This window comes from Scyliorhinus torazame, chromosome 9 (assembly GCF_047496885.1).
Source record: "Scyliorhinus torazame isolate Kashiwa2021f chromosome 9, sScyTor2.1, whole genome shotgun sequence".
Lineage (NCBI taxonomy): Eukaryota > Metazoa > Chordata > Chondrichthyes > Carcharhiniformes > Scyliorhinidae > Scyliorhinus > Scyliorhinus torazame.
In genome coordinates, this window is record NC_092715.1 from 979,713 (window position 1) to 995,494 (window position 15,782).

Below are 15,782 nucleotides of genomic sequence, written 5' to 3' on the forward strand. Positions count from 1 at the left end.
AGGGTGTGAGGGAGGTGGAGGGTGTGAGGGAGGTGGAGGGTGTGAGGGGGGAGGAGGGTGTGAGGGAGGAGGAGGGTGTGAGGGAGGTGGAGGGACGTGAGGGAGGAGGAGGGGCTGGGAGGAGGAGGGTGTGAGGGAGGTGGAGGGTGTGAGGGAGGTGGTGGGACGTGAGGGAGGAGGAGGGTGTGAGGGCGGAGGAGGGGCTGAGGGCAGAGGAGGGGCTGAGGGCGAAGGAGGGGCTGAGGGCGAAGGAGGGGCTGAGGGAGGAGGAGGGGCTGAGGGCGGAGGAGGGGGTGAGGGAGGAGGAGGGGCTGAGGGCGGAGGAGGGGCTGAGGGAGGAGGAGGGTGTGAAGGAGGAGGAGGGTGTGAGGGAGGAGGAGGGAGTGAGGGAGGAGGAGGGAGTGAGGGAGGAGGAGGGAGTGAGGGAGGAGGAGGGTGTGAGGGAGGAGGAGGGTGTGAGGGAGGAGGAGGGTGTGAGGGAGGAGGAGGGAGTGAGGGAGGAGGAGGGAGTGAGGGAGGAGGAGGGAGTGAGGGAGGAGGAGGGTGTGAGGGAGGAGGAGGGGCTGAGGGAGGAGGAGGGGCTGGGAGGAGGAGGGTGTGAGGGAGGTGGACGGTGTGAGGGCGGAGGAGGGTGTGAGGGCGGAGGAGGGTGTGAGGGCGGAGGAGGGTGTGAGGGCGGTGGACGGTGTGAGGGCGGAGGAGGGTGTGAGGGCGGAGGAGGGTGTGAGGGCGGAGGAGGGGCTGAGGGCGGAGGAGGGGCTGAGGGCGGAGGAGGGGCTGAGGGCGGAGGAGGGGCTGAGGGCGGAGGAGGGGCTGAGGGCGGAGGAGGGGCTGAGGGCGGAGGAGGGGCTGAGGGCGGAGGAGGGGCTGAGGGCGGAGGAGGGACTGAGGGAGGTGGAGGGGCTGAGGGAGGAGGAGGGGCTGAGGGAGGGGGAGGGTGTGAGGGAGGTGGAGGGTGTGAGGGAGGAGGAGGGGGTGAGGGAGGAGGAGGGGCTGAGGGAGGAAGATGGGCTGAGGGAGGAGGAGGGGGAGAGGGAGGAGGAGGGGGTGAGGGAGGAGGAGGGGGTGAGGGAGGAGGAGGGGCTGAGGGAGGAAGATGGGCTGAGGGAGGAGATGGGCTGAGGGAGGAGATGGGGCTGAGGGAGAAGGAGGGTGTGGGAGGAGGAGGGTGTGAGGGAGGAGGAGGGTGTGAGGGAGGAGGAGGGTGTGAGGGAGGAGGAGGGTGTGAGGGAGGGGGAGGGTGTGAGGGCGGAGGAGGGTGTGAGGGCGGAGGAGGGTGTGAGGGCGGAGGAGGGTGTGAGGGCGGAGGAGGGTGTGAGGGCGGAGGAGGGGCTGAGGGCGGAGGAGGGGCTGAGGGCGGAGGAGGGGCTGAGGGCGGAGGAGGGGCTGAGGGCGGAGGAGGGGCTGAGGGCGGAGGAGGGGCTGAGGGCGGAGGAGGGGCTGAGGGCGGAGGAGGGGCTGAGGGCGGAGGAGGGGCTGAGGGCGGAGGAGGGGCTGAGGGCGGAGGAGGGGCTGAGGGCGGAGGAGGGGCTGAGGGCGGAGGAGGGGCTGAGGGCGGAGGAGGGGCTGAGGGCGGAGGAGGGGCTGAGGGCGGAGGAGGGGCTGAGGGCGGAGGAGGGGCTGAGGGCGGAGGAGGGGCTGAGGGAGGTGGAGGGGCTGAGGGAGGAGGAGGGGGTGAGGGAGGAGGAGGGGGTGAGGGAGGAGGAGGGGGTGAGGGAGGAGGAGGAGGGGCTGAGGGAGGAGGAGGAGGGGCTGAGGGAGGAGGAGGAGGGGCTGAGGGAGGAGGAGGAGGGGCTGAGGGAGGAGGAGGAGGGGCTGAGGGAGGAGGAGGAGGGGCTGAGGGAGGAGGAGGAGGGGCTGAGGGAGGAGGAGGAGGGGCTGAGGGAGGAGGAGGAGGGGCTGAGGGAGGAGGAGGAGGGGCTGAGGGAGGAGGAGGAGGGGCTGAGGGAGGAGGAGGAGGGGCTGAGGGAGGAGGCGGGGCTGAGGGAGGAGGAGGGGCTGAAGGAGGAGGAGGGACTGAGGGAGGAGGAGGAGGGGAGACAGTGACAGAACCATTTGTGATGCTGGAAGGAGCGGATGGAGTTGGCGAATCCCGTGTGGGGTGGAGATGCGGAAATACTCGAGGTTGTTATTTCTTTTCTAGATTTCCTGGTGCAGTATCTGGAGCAACAATCCTGTGTGCTCGGCTGGGACACTGGCTTTGTGAGTTTCACCATGCAAGAAATCGGAATCTCCTTACCCAGGCTGCTGGAGGTTTATAATCAACTCTTCAAAACACGGGTAAGGGTGAAAGACTGAAGAGTTCAGGGCCCGGAGTCTGGAGGACTCTCTCAGCTTCACCCTGTTAAAGAATGTGGACATCCGTGATTGTGTCACACAATAACCCCCCCATTGTATGGGTGCTTGTGTGTCTGTTTGGGGGAGTCTGTCTGTGTGTCTCTGTCTGTGTGTCTCTGTCTGTGTGTCTCTGTCTGTGTGTCTCTGTCTGTGTGTCTCTGTCTGTGTGTCTCTGTCGGTGTGTGTCTGTCGGTGTGTGTCTGTGTGGGGGTGTCTGTGAGTGGGAGAGAGAGAGTCTGTGTGCGGCTTTGTGTCTGGGTGGGGCCGCCTGTGGGCGGGGGAGCCTGTGGGCGGGGGAGCCTGTGGGCGGGGGAGCCTGTGGGCGGGGGAGCCTGTGGGCGGGGGAGCCTGTGGGCGGGGCCGCCTGTGGGCGGGGCCGCCTGTGGGCGGGGGAGCCTGTGGGCGGGGCCGCCTGTGGGTGGGGGAGCTTGTGGGTGTTCACCTGATTTCAGCAACAAGTCAGTTATAGAAACATGGAAAATAGGAGGACGAGGCCATTCGGCCCTTCGAGCCTGCTCCGCCATCCATTATGAACATGGCTGATCCTCCAACTCAATACCCTAACCCCACTTTCCCCCCATATCCTTTAATCCCCTTCACCTCTATCTAACTGCTTCTTGAAAACATACATTGTTTTAGAACCTCATTCCTGCATCTACCCTGTCCAGTCCTGTTAGAATTTTATAGGTTTTTATGAGATCCCCTCACATTCTTCTGAATTCCAGTGAATACAATCCTAACCGATTCTAAGTCTCCTCATACCTCAGCCCCGCCATCCCTGGAATCAGTCTGGTGAACCTTCGCTGCTCTCCCTCGAGAACAAGAACATCCTTCCTCAGAGAGGGAGACCAAAACTGCCCACAATACTCCAGGTGTGGCCTTACCAAGATTCTATACAACTGCAGCATAACTTGCCAGTTTTATGCATCGTTGCACATTCCCATCTCATAATCTATGGCCATTCAGGGGAGGCTGTGGTATTGTGACTGGATTTGTAATCCAGAGACCCAGAGTAATGCTCTGGGTACATGGGTTCGAATCCCACCAGGTCAAATGGGGGAATTTGAATTCAATAAAAATAAATCTGCAACTAAAAGTTGTTATGGGCCAGGGTTTGGAGAACCCCAAAATGTATCATGGAGTTCACCTGACCCACAATTTTTAATAGATTGTGGTATGGGGAGCACACGGCCCACTCTACAGGTGTGGGACAGCAGAAATGGAAAAAGTATTTTTTTAAAGCAAAACAATGTTTATTCTATGAACTCAAGTTAACCTTTTTAAAACATACAGTGAACATCTTAGCAACCATTAATTCAAATACAACCCCCAAAGAATACAACACTAAGTAATCCTTTAAGCTTTCCTTTTAACATCAATAAGACTTAAAAACAAAACTTGAAACAGAAGCACATCAGGTTAAAGTCACTACTGAGAGCAGTTATTAGTTTTAAATCACCAAAGGATCGATTTACAGTTTTTAGATTACAGAGAGAGAGACTAATACCCCTTCTGGCTGTGACTGCAACTATCTAGCTCTGAAAACGAAACTAAAACACACCCTGCAGCAAACAGCCTAAAACGAAAGCAAAAAGCTGACAAGACAGCCCAGCTCCATCACTCTCTGACATCACTGCAGTAATAAACACCGATTTTAGATTACATGTTTTTAGTTTACAGAGAGAGAGACTAATACCCCTTCTGGCTGTGACTGCAACTATCTAGCTCTGAAAACGAAACTAAAACACACCCTGCAGCAAACAGCCTAAAACGAAAGCAAAAAGCTGACAACACAGCCCAGCTCCATCACTCTCTGACATCACTGCAGTAATAAACACCGATTTCTTAAAGGCCCCCACTTTCTGACATCACTGCAGTAATAAACACCCATTTCTTAAAGGTACTCTCACTCCAGATATTTATATACACACCCATTTATAAACACCCATTTCTTAAAGGTACTCTCACATGACACCTCCCCCCAAGAAAAAAAAACATCAACTTCAAGATGATTTTTCACCTTTTCACTATCCTTCAAGAAATGCACGCAGTAAATATACTTTTTGTTTAAAGAAAAAACAATACACGCAAACAGGTATAATAATTTGTTCTTTCAGGGGAGAGGAGTCAATTACTAGCGGGCATAGGTTTAAGGTGCGAGGGGCAAGGTTTAGAGGAGATGTACGAGGCAAGTTTTTTTACGCAGAGGGTAGTGGGTGCCTGGAACTTGCTACCGGAGGAGGTGGTGGAAGCAGGGACGATAGTGACATTGAAGGGGATCTTGACAAATACATGAACAGGATGGGAATAGAGGGATACGGACCCAGGAAGTGTAGAAGATTTTAATTTAGACGGGCAGCATGGTCGGCACGGGCTTGGAGGGCCGAAGGGCCTGTTCCTGTGCTGTACATTTCTTTGTTCTTTAATATAGTCCATTTTTTTGTTGTTCTTTCCCCCAACTGGAATCCTTCTCGATTGACAGTCTCTTTGAACAAGAAGGTCTCTGCACGATCCGTCCATTTCTCTATGCCTCGGCATTTCTCTTTAAAGTCAGATACTTTAGTGTAATCTAATCACAGAGTCCCTTGTAATTCTCCACACCGGAGCATTGGTTATCACAACTTTCAGGCAGTCAATTACCTGTTGAAAGTCCACTGTCCACTGAAATTTCCGACGTTTCTTCAGCACGTCTATCAGTGGAGCAATCATGCTACAAACATTTTTCACAAATGTTCGATCAAATCCACTCATGCCAAGAAATCGTATTATTTCCCTTCGTCTTGAGGGTATTGAAAACTCCTTAATAACTGTTGGTTTCACATTCCGTGTCACCATTCGACCCTGTCCGATTGTATGGCAAAGGAAAGTGACTTGGGTTTTTCCAAATTCACTTTGGGCTAGGTTTATCACCAAACCCACCTCCTGAAGTCGATCAAATAACTCCATCAGATGTTTCAAATGTTCTGTCCATGTCTGGCTGAAAATTACCAGATTGTCGATGTATACCGCACAATTGGGTAATCCTGAAACAACTTTGTTAGTTAACCGTTGAAATGTGTCTGGGCCGTTTTTCATGCCAAATGGCATAACTTTGAATTGGTAAATACCATCTGGAATCACAAAAGCTGAAATCTCCTTCACCCTTTCGGATAAAGGTACCTGCCAGTAACCTTTAAGTAAATCCAGTTTGGAAATAAAAGCTGATTGTCCCACTTTCTCAATGCAATCCTCCAAACGTGGGATAGGATAAGAGTCTGTTCTTGTAACTGCATTAACCTTTCTATAGTCCACACACAACCGTTGGGTGCCGTCGGGTTTAGGTACCATCAATATGGGTGAGCTCCAATGGCTGCAACCCACTTCAATTATGCCATTTTTAAGCATGCTCGCAATCTCTTTGTTCACTTGGGCCAATTTTAAAGGGTTAAGTCTATATGGATGTTGTTTGATTGGAACAGCATTTCCCACATCTACATCATGTATAGCCATTTTAGTACTTCCCAATTTATCTCTACAAACTTGCCCATGTGATATCAATAACTCTTTCAGGTCAGTTTGTTTTTCCTCTGGAAGGTAACTTAACAATTTATCCCAATTTTTATGAACATCTTCGTTTTCCAATTTAATTTGAGGTATGTCAAATTCACAGTCACCTGGATTTGGCTCATTACTTTGAGTTAGAATCATTAAAACCTCATCCTTTTTCTCTCCTTCCCTTTCAAAGTACCTTTTAAGCATATTCACATGACACACTCAGTGAGTCTTCCTTCTATCTGGTGTTTTTACCACATAATTCACCTCACTTAATTTCCTTTCAATCTGATACGGTCCACAAAACCGAGCTTTTAAAGGTTCACCACTGGTAACAACACTAAAACTTTATCCCCACTGGCAAAACTACGAACTTTGGATTTCTTGTCCGCTACCCGTTTCATCACATTTTGTGCAACTTTTAAATGTTGTCTAGCCAATTCACCTGCTCTATTTAATCGTTCCCTAAAATTTGACACGTAATCCAATAGTGTAAATTCCGATTTCTCACTCACCAATTTTCTCTGAATCAATTTAAGTGGTCCTCTTACCTCATGACCAAAAATTAGTTCAAAAGGACTAAATTTGGTTGACTCATTAGGTGCATCCCTAATTGCAAACAGTACGAATGGAATTCCTTTATCCCAATCCTCTGGATAATCTTGACAATAAGCACTCAACATTGTCTTTAATGTCTGGTGCCACCTTTCTAACGCTCCCTGCGATTCTGGAAGATACGCAATTGATATACATTGTTTTATTCCTAAGCTATCCATAACTTCTTTGAATAACCTTGAGGGAAAATTTGATCCTTGATCCGATTGAATTTCTGTGGGTAGTCCATATCTAGTAAAGAATTCAAGTAACTCCTCCACAATCCTTTTAGCTGTAATATTACGTACTGGAATGGCCTCTGGAAACCGAGTAGACACATCCATTATAGTCAAAAGATATTGATTCCCACTTTTTGTTTCAGGAAGCGGTCCTACGCAATCGATTAGGACCCTTGTAAAAGGTTCCTCAAATGCTGGAATGGGTATTAAGGGTGCTGGTTTTATCACTGGTTGAGCTTTCCCTATCACTTGACATGTGTGACATGATTGACAAAATTTAACTACACCATTATGTAGTCCAGGCCAATAAAAATGTTTTTGGATTTTAGCTTGAGTTTTCCTTATTCCCAAATGACCTCCCACTGGTACCTCATGTGCAACTCGCAACACCTCCTTTCTATACCCTACCGGCAATACTACTTGATGAACTTCTGCCCACTTTTCATCCACCTGCATATGTACAGGTCTCCATTTTCTCATCAAGGCATCACTTTTACGGTAATAACACTCTGGTATACTCTCAGATTCCTCTTCCGCTTTCTGATACATCTGTTTTATTTCTATATCTTTCTGTTGTAACTCCGCCAATTTTCCTGAACTAAAAATATCCGCCTCATCCTCCACCTGTTCTTGTTCTTTTTCAACCATCTGATCAAAAATCGTTTCTGATAATTGCACTTCAACTTCATCTTCACTCTTTGATTTCTCCTCTTGTCTTAACCTGTGACTTTGCGACCTTGTTACTACACAATCCGGAAAAATCCCAGGATATTCGTCCTTCAACACTTCAGTTGTCTGGTTTTCCACGGGCTTATCAACCACAGTAGGCATCACTTCCACCTGCGATCCAGCTATATCATTACCCAAGATAAACTATTCCTGGACAAGATAGTTTCTCTATTACTCCTACTACCACTTCACCACTCTTCACTGGACTTTCCAACCTTACCTTATATAATGGAACGCTACTCCTCTCACCCTGAATTCCACATATCACCAGCTTTTCTGACAACATTCTTCCCAAACTACATGACTCCTCATCTCTTACCATTAAAGATTGATTAGCTCCTGTATCTCTTAAAATTGTGACTTCTTTACCTGCTCCTCCTGATACACATGAGTAAACGTTACCCACACAAGTAAATTCTTTAAAGAGATCTGGCACCTTCTTATCAATCAACTCTTGATCAGGCTGTACAACTGTTTGCACCGCCTTCGCTTCACTTGGGCTTTCCTTTAGCACTTTAACAAACCCCACTGTCTTATCCTGTTTTACCACATCAGCCTTCCCACTGCTTTTCTTCAAACACCAACACTGTGACTACATGGCCTAGTTTATTACAGTGAAAACATTTGAAACTTTTCATTTCTTTTCCACCCTCCTGGATTTCTTTTTTAGTCTGAGGTACACTCTCCTTATTATCTCCCATCAGATCACCTTTACCTTTACCACTGAGTATTTCACATGACAAAGTAACCATGAGACCACTGCCGATAGTCGTATAAACCCATCTGGTTCACTAATGTCCTTTCGGGAAGGGAGTCTGACATCCTTACCTGGTCTGGCCTACATGTGACTCCAGACCCACAGCAATGTTGTTGACTTCCGGGATGTGCAATAAATGACAGTCCAGCGACGCCCACATCCCAGGAACAAATTGTTTTTAAAGATAATAGTCTGCCTTCTTGTTTTCGCTACCAAAGTGGATAACCTCGTTTTCATTCAAATTACACTGCATCTGCCATTCATTAGCCCACTCACTCAACTTGTCCAATCACACTGAAGGGTCTCTGCATCCTCCTCACAGCTCACCCTCCCACACAACCTGGTGTCATCTGAAAATTTGGAAATATGACATTTTGTTCCCTCGTCTAAATCATTAATCAATAACACGGTGGCGCAGTGGTTAGCACTGCTGCCTCACGCCGCCGAGGTCCCAGGTTTGATCCCACCTCTGGGTCACTGTCCGTGTGAAATTCCAAATACATCATATTTACTGGCTTCCCTGCGTCAACTCTACTAGTTACATCCTTGGAGAATTCCAGTAGATTTGTCAAGCATGATTTCCCATTTGTAAATCCATGCTCACTCTGACTGATCCTGCCGCTGTTTTCTAAGTGCTTTGCTATAAAATCCTTGATAATGGATTCTAGCATTTTACCCACTTCTGACGTCAGGCTGACTGGTCTATAATTCCCTGCTTTCTCTCTACGTCCCTTTTTAAATAGTGGAGTTACCTTAGCCACCCTCCAATCTGCAGGAACTGTTGCAGAGTCTATAGAATCCTGGAACATGACCAATGTATCCACTATTTGTAGATCCACCTCGTTCCGTACCCTGGGATGCCGATTATCAGCCTCTGGGATTTATTTTTCAGTCTGAGAGACTTGCTGTTTGCTGACTTGCTGCTATTTCTGACTCTGCTGTACTCTTGGTTTAGGATCCTTACTGGCAGAGGGTGAAGAAGGCTCTCCACTTGCTGGAGTGTATTCATGTCCTTCTGAGTGTCTACGTGCAAGAACCCAATAAAGTCCCAGCCCATGAGAGGTGAGTTATGGGGCATCTCATGCTGACTATGGTTGCTGTTTTGGAGTTTTAAATATATGATGGAGAATTACTTGGGTTGCAGGGATTGGCCAATGACTCTCTGCTCACTGATTTACTAGCAGTTCTGAGTGTGATGATTGGCTGTTGGCTGTGTGCGCAGTGATTGGTTGGCCGGTGACTATTGGCATGACTTCCGGTGGCGACCATGGAGTGAGTGGTCGGACACAGGGCAGCTCCGGCTGGAAGCAGTTGGTTTGAGCTCTTTTTACCCGAAAGCGGGGGAATTTTGACAGCTGAAGGTGTGGAGGAGAATTCCCCCGGGGAGTGAACTCCTGGTTATCAGACCCGGCAGAAGAAGGTTAAAGACCTGGCCAAGGAACTGGAGATCAGTGGTGCAGTAGCAATTGGGAAGATGGCGGAGGGGGAAGGGTTGTCCCAAGTTGTAAAATCCCAGATGAAGCAGCTGATGGCGTTTATTAGAGAGGAGTTCCACCAGCAGCGGAAGGAGATGCAGGAATATCGGTCGAAGGCCATCGAGGGAGCGTATCATCCCTGAAAGGCTCGATGGAGAGAGTCAGGAAGTGTTTGGAGGCACAGGGGTCGCAGATCCCGGAGACGGAGAAAGTGATGTCCGACCACGGTGATCGTGGTGACATTGGAGGTGGGGGTGGGCTCCTGGGGGATCTATGCAAGTCGCTCAGGCCTCGTATCGTCGACCTGTCTGAAGGTGTGGAAGACACGAGTACCACAAGATACGTCTGGAGAATGGTGGCGGAGAGGGTGCTGGACAAGGCCCCGGAGGTGAAAGGGTGTACAGGTCAATAATAATAATCTTTATTATTGTCACAGGTAAGCTTACATTAACACAGCAACTGTGAAAAACCCCTAGTCGCCACATTCTGGCGCCTATTCGGGTACACAGAGGGAGAATTCAGAATGTCCAATCCACCCAACCTGCCCATCTTTCGGGACTTGTGGAACGAAACCGGAGCACCCGGAGGAAACCCACGCAGACACGGGGCGAACGTGCAGACTCCGCACAGACAGTGACCCAAGCAGGAATGGAAGCTGGTGATGGACAGCATAAAAGGGATGAAGCCGGAGAAGGCCCCGGGGCCGGACGATGCCCGGTGGAGTTCTATAAAGAGTTTGCAATGGAGTTGGCACCACATTTGCTGGGGATATTTAGTGAGGCGCTGGAGAAGGGGGAGCTGCCGGAGACAGTGACCCAGGCATTAATGGCGCTAATCCCGAAGAAAGGGAAGGACCCGTTGGAGTGTGGGTTATGCAGGCCCATATCATTGTTCAATACCAATGTGAAAGTGTTGGCGAAGTTAGTGGCGGGGAGGATGGAAGGGTGCCTTCCGGTGGTGGTTGCAGAGGTCCAAAAGAATTTCGTAAAGGGCAGGCAGCTTTGCAGTAACAATAGGCAATTATTAAATGTGATCATGACCCCGTTGAGGGGTCAGGTATCGGAAGTAATGGTTTCGGGACGCAAAAGAACAAAGAACAAAGAAATGTACAGCACAGGAACAGGCCCTTCGGCCCTCCAAGCCCGTGCCGACCATACTGCCCGACTAAACTACAATCTTCTACACTTCCTGGGTCCGTATCCTTCTATTCCCATCCTATTCATATATTTGTCAAGATGCCCCTTAAATGTCCCTATCGTCCCTGCTTCCACTACCTCCTCCGGTAGCGAGTTCCAGGCACCCACTACCCTCTGCGTAAAAAACTTGCCTCGTACATCTACTCTAAACCTTGCCCCTCTCACCTTAAACCTATGCCCCCTAGTACTTGACCCCTCTACCCTGGGGAAAAGCCTCTGACTATCCACTCTGTCTATGCCCCTCATAATTTTGTATACCTCTATCAGGTCGCCCCTCAACCTCCTTCGTTCCAGTGAGAACAAGCCGAGTTTATTCAATCGCTCCTCATAGCTTATGCCCTCCATACCAGGCAACATTCTGGTAAATCTCTTCTGCACCCTCTCTAAAGCCTCCACATCCTTCTGGTAGTGTGGCGACCAGAATTGAACACTATACTCCAAGTGTGGCCTAACTAAGGTTCTATACAGCTGCAACATGACTTGCCAATTCTTATACTCAATGCCCCGGCCAATGAAGGCAAGCATGCCGTATGCCTTCTTGACTACCTTCTCCACCTGTGTTGCCCCTTTCAATGACCTGTGGACCTGTACTCCGAGATCTCTTTGACTTTCAATACTCTTGAGGGTTCTACCATTCACTGTATATTCCCTAACTGCATTAGACCTTCCAAAATGCATTACCTCACATTTGTCCGGATTAAACTCCATCTGCCATCTCTCCGCCCAAGTCTCCAGACAATCTAAATCCTGCTGTATCCTCAGACAGTCCTCATCGCTATCCACAATTCCACCAACCTTTGTGTCGTCTGCAAACTTACTAATCAGACCAGTTACATTTTCCTCCAAATCATTTATATATACTACAAACAGCAAAGGTCCCAACACTGATCCTTGTGGAACACCACTGGTCACAGCCCTCCAATTAGAAAAGCTTCCCTCCATTGCTACCCTCTGCCTTCTATGGCCTAGCCAGTTCTGTATCCACCTTGCCAGTTCACCCCTGATCCCGTGTGACTTCACCTTTTGTACTAGTCTACCATGAGGGACCTTGTCAAAGGCCTTACTGAAGTCCATATAGACAACATCTACTGCCCTACCTGCATCAATCATCTTAGTGACCTCCTCGAAAAACTCTATCAAGTTAGTGAGACACGACCTCCCCTTCACAAAACCGTGCTGCCTCTCACTAATACGTCCATTTCCTTCCAAATGGGAGTAGATCCTGTCTCGAAGAATTCTCTCCAGTAATTTCCCTACCACTGAAGTAAGGCTCACCGGCCTGTAGTTCCCGGGATTATCCTTGCTACCCTTCTTAAACAGAGGAACAACATTGGCTATTCTCCAGTCCTCCGGGACATCCCCTGAAGACAGCGAGGATCCAAAGATTTCTGTCAAGGCCACAGCAATTTCCTCTCCAGCCTCCTTCAGTATTCTGGGGTAGATCCCATCAGGCCCTGGGGACTTATCTACCTTAATATTTTTTAAGACACCCAACACCTCGTCTTTTTGGATCTCAATGTGACCCAGGCTATCTACACCCCCTTCTCCAGACTCAACATCTACCAATTTCTTCTCTTTGGTGAATACTGATGCAAAGTATTCATTTAGTACCTCGCCCATTTCCTCTGGCTCCGCACATAGATTCCCTTGCCTATCCTTCAGTGGGCCAACCCTTTCCCTGGCTACCCTCTTGCTTTTTATGTACGTGTAAAAAGCCTTGGGATTTTCCTTAACCTTATTTGCCAATGACTTTTCATGACCCCTTCTAGCCCTCCTGACTCCTTGCTTAAGTTCCTTCCTATTTCCTTATATGCCACACAGGCTTCGTCTGTTCCCAGCCTTTTAGCCCTGACAAATGCCTCCTTTTTCTTTTTGACGAGGCCTACAATATCACTCGTCATCCAAGGTTCCCGAAAATTGCCGTATTTATCTTTCTTCCTCACAGGAACATGCCTGTCCTGTATTCCTTTCAATTGACACTTGAAAGCCTCCCACATGTCAGATGTTGATTTGCCCTCAAACATCCGCCCCCAATCTATGTTCTTCAGTTCTCGCCTAATATTGTTATAATTAGCCTTCCCCCAATTTAGCACATTCATCCTCGGACCACTCTTATCCTTGTCCACCAGTACTTTAAAACTTACTGAATTGTGGTCACTGTTACCAAAATGCTCCCCTACTGAAACATCTACCACCTGGCCGGGCTCATTCCCCAATACCAGGTCCAGTACCGCCCCTTCCCTAGTTGGACTGTTTACATATTGTTTTAAGAAGCCCTCCTGGATGCTCCTTACAAACTCCGCCCCGTCTAAGCCCCTGGCACTAAGTGAGTCCCAGTCAATATTGGGGAAGTTGAAGTCTCCCATCACCACAACCCTGTTGTTTTTACTCTTTTCCAAAATCTGTCTACCTATCTGCTCCTCTATCTCCCGCTGGCTGTTGGAAGGCCTGTATTATACCCCCAACATTGTGACTGCACCCTTCTTATTCCTGATCTCTACCCATATAGCCTCACTGCCCTCTGAGGTGTCCTCTTGCAGTATAGCTGTGATATTCTCCCGAACAAGTAGCGCAACTCCGCCTCCCCTTTTACATCCCCCTCTATCCCGCCTGAAACATCTAAATCCTGGAACGTTTAGCTGCCAATCCTGCCCTTCCCTCAACCAGGTCTCTGTAATGGCAACAACATCATAGTTCCAAGTAGTAATCCAAGCTCTAAGTTCATCTGCCTTACCCGTAATGCTCCTTGCATTAAAACATATGCACTTCAGGCCACCAGACCCGCTGTGTTCAGCAACTTCTCCCCGTCTGCTCTGCCTCAGAGCCACACTGTCCCTATTCCCTAGTTCTCCCTCAATGCTCTCACCTTCTGACCTATTGCTCCCGTGCCCACCCCCCTGCCATACTAGTTTAAACCCTCCCGTGTGACACTAGCAAACCTCGCGGCCAGGATATTTATGCCTCTCCGGTTTAGGTGCAACCCGTCCATCTTATACAGGTCACACCTGCCCCGGAAGAGCTCCCAGTTGTCCAGATAACGGAAACCCTCCCTCCTACACCAGCTGTTTAGCCACGTGTTTGTCTGCTCTATCTTCCTATTTCTAGCCTCACTGGCACGTGGCACAGGGAGTAATCCCGAGATTACAACCCTCGAGGTCCTGTCTTTTAACTTTCTGCCTAGCTCCCTGAACTCCTGCTGCAGGACCTCATGCCCCTTCCTGCCTATGTCGTTAGTACCAATATGTACAACGACCTCTGCCTGTTTGCCCTCCCCCTTCAGGATTCCCTCTACCCGTTCGGAGACATCCTGGACCCTGGCACCAGGGAGGCAACATACCATCCTGGAGTCTCTTTCACATCCACAGAAGCGCCTATCTGTGCCCCTGACTATAGAGTCCCCTATTACTATTACTCTTCTGCGCTTTGACCCTCCCTTCTGAACATCAGAGCCAGCCGTGGTGCCACTGCTCTGGCTGCTGCTGTTTTCCCCTGATAGGCTATCCCCCCCGACAGTATCCAAAGGGGTATATCTGTTCGAGAGGGGGACAACCACAGGGGATTCCTGCACTGACTGCCTGCCCTTTCTGGTGGTCTCCCATTTCTCTGCCTGCACCTTGGGTGTGACCACATTTACATAACTGCGATCTATGACGCTTTCCGCCACCTGCATGCTCCTAAGTGCATCCAATTGCTGCTCCAACTGAACCATGCGGTCTGTGAGGAGCTGCAGTTGGGTACACTTTCTGCAGATGAAGCCATCCGGGACGCTGGAAGCCTCCCGGACCTGCCACATCTCACAGTCAGAGCACAGCACCCCTCTAACCGACATTGCGTCAATTAATTAAAATTTGTCTTTTTTTAATACTTTTTTTTTTTAAATTGCAAAGTTACTGTCAACTATCTGTTTCCTAGCACTAGATTTCTGATAGAAATGCGATAGCTAACTATAATACTCTCCGATCTCTGGCTTAGATATCCTCTAAATTATAATTAAGTTATTATGTTTAATTAGTTCCCAAATACTCAAATTTTTTTTTTTTTTTAAATTTAGGTTAGAATCCCAACCAGCCACTCAGGTCACAGCTTTTCTGTGATGTCACTTCAGGTTCCCCCCGACACACAATTTGAAAAAAGGTATAAAAGTAAAAATCACTTACTTACCTTCTGAGTGTCTGAGATGTTCTCAGGTTGTCTCGCTGACAGAGACTGCTCCTCCACCACGCAGAGAAGGCTTTCGTCCAGGTGGAGTGGTGGTACCTGTTTGAGGTTTTGGGAAGGTTTGGGTTTGGGCTGAGAATTGTGGTGTGGGTGCTTCTGTTGTATGTGGTCCCGGCGGCGAGTGTACGGACAAACGAGATAAGTTCATGGAGCTTCGGGCTGCATCGGGGAACAAGGCAGGGGTGTCCGCTGTCGCCGCTCCTGTTCGTGCTGGCGATAGATCTTGCCGATGGCCTTTAGGGGGTCAGTAGAGTGGCAGAGGATTGAGAGGGGAATCGGGAGCACAGGATGCTGCTGAACACCGACGACCTGCTGCTGTTCATATCAGACCCATTCGATAGTCTGGGGAGAATTATGGGAATATTCGAGGTTCAGGGCCTTCTCGGGCGAGAAGCTGAATGCTGGAAAGGGTGAGGTGTATCTGGTGGGTCGGGGAGCCTATCTTGTTTTTTTAAATTCATTTACAGAATTTACAGGGGGGTCAGGAGGTGAGTTACTCACAGTAGGATTCCGAGCCTTTAACCTGCCCTGGTAGCCACAGTATTAATGTGGCTGGGTCCAGTTTCTGGTCAGTGGTAACCCCCAGGATGTTGATTGTGGGGGATTCAGCGATGGTGATGCCAGTCATGGGGCGGTGGTTAGATTCTCTCGTAGGAGATGGTCATTGCCGGGCACTTGTGTGGCGCGAATGTAACTTGCCACATGT

General features: G+C 49.4%; 1 protein-coding gene across 4 annotated transcripts in view; it reads left to right on the forward strand.

Moving 5' to 3' along the window:
- The window catches only part of nup155 (nucleoporin 155), a 404,177-nt gene that overhangs the window by 383,528 nt on the left and 4,867 nt on the right, over positions 1-15,782 (forward strand). For all 4 annotated transcript variants that reach the window (XM_072515568.1, XM_072515570.1, XM_072515569.1 and 1 more), the window contains exons 34-35: positions 2,144-2,280; positions 9,143-9,249. In XM_072515568.1, coding sequence (XP_072371669.1) covers positions 2,144-2,280; positions 9,143-9,249 — 244 coding nt within the window. The remainder of the gene's footprint in view (positions 1-2,143; positions 2,281-9,142; positions 9,250-15,782) is intronic.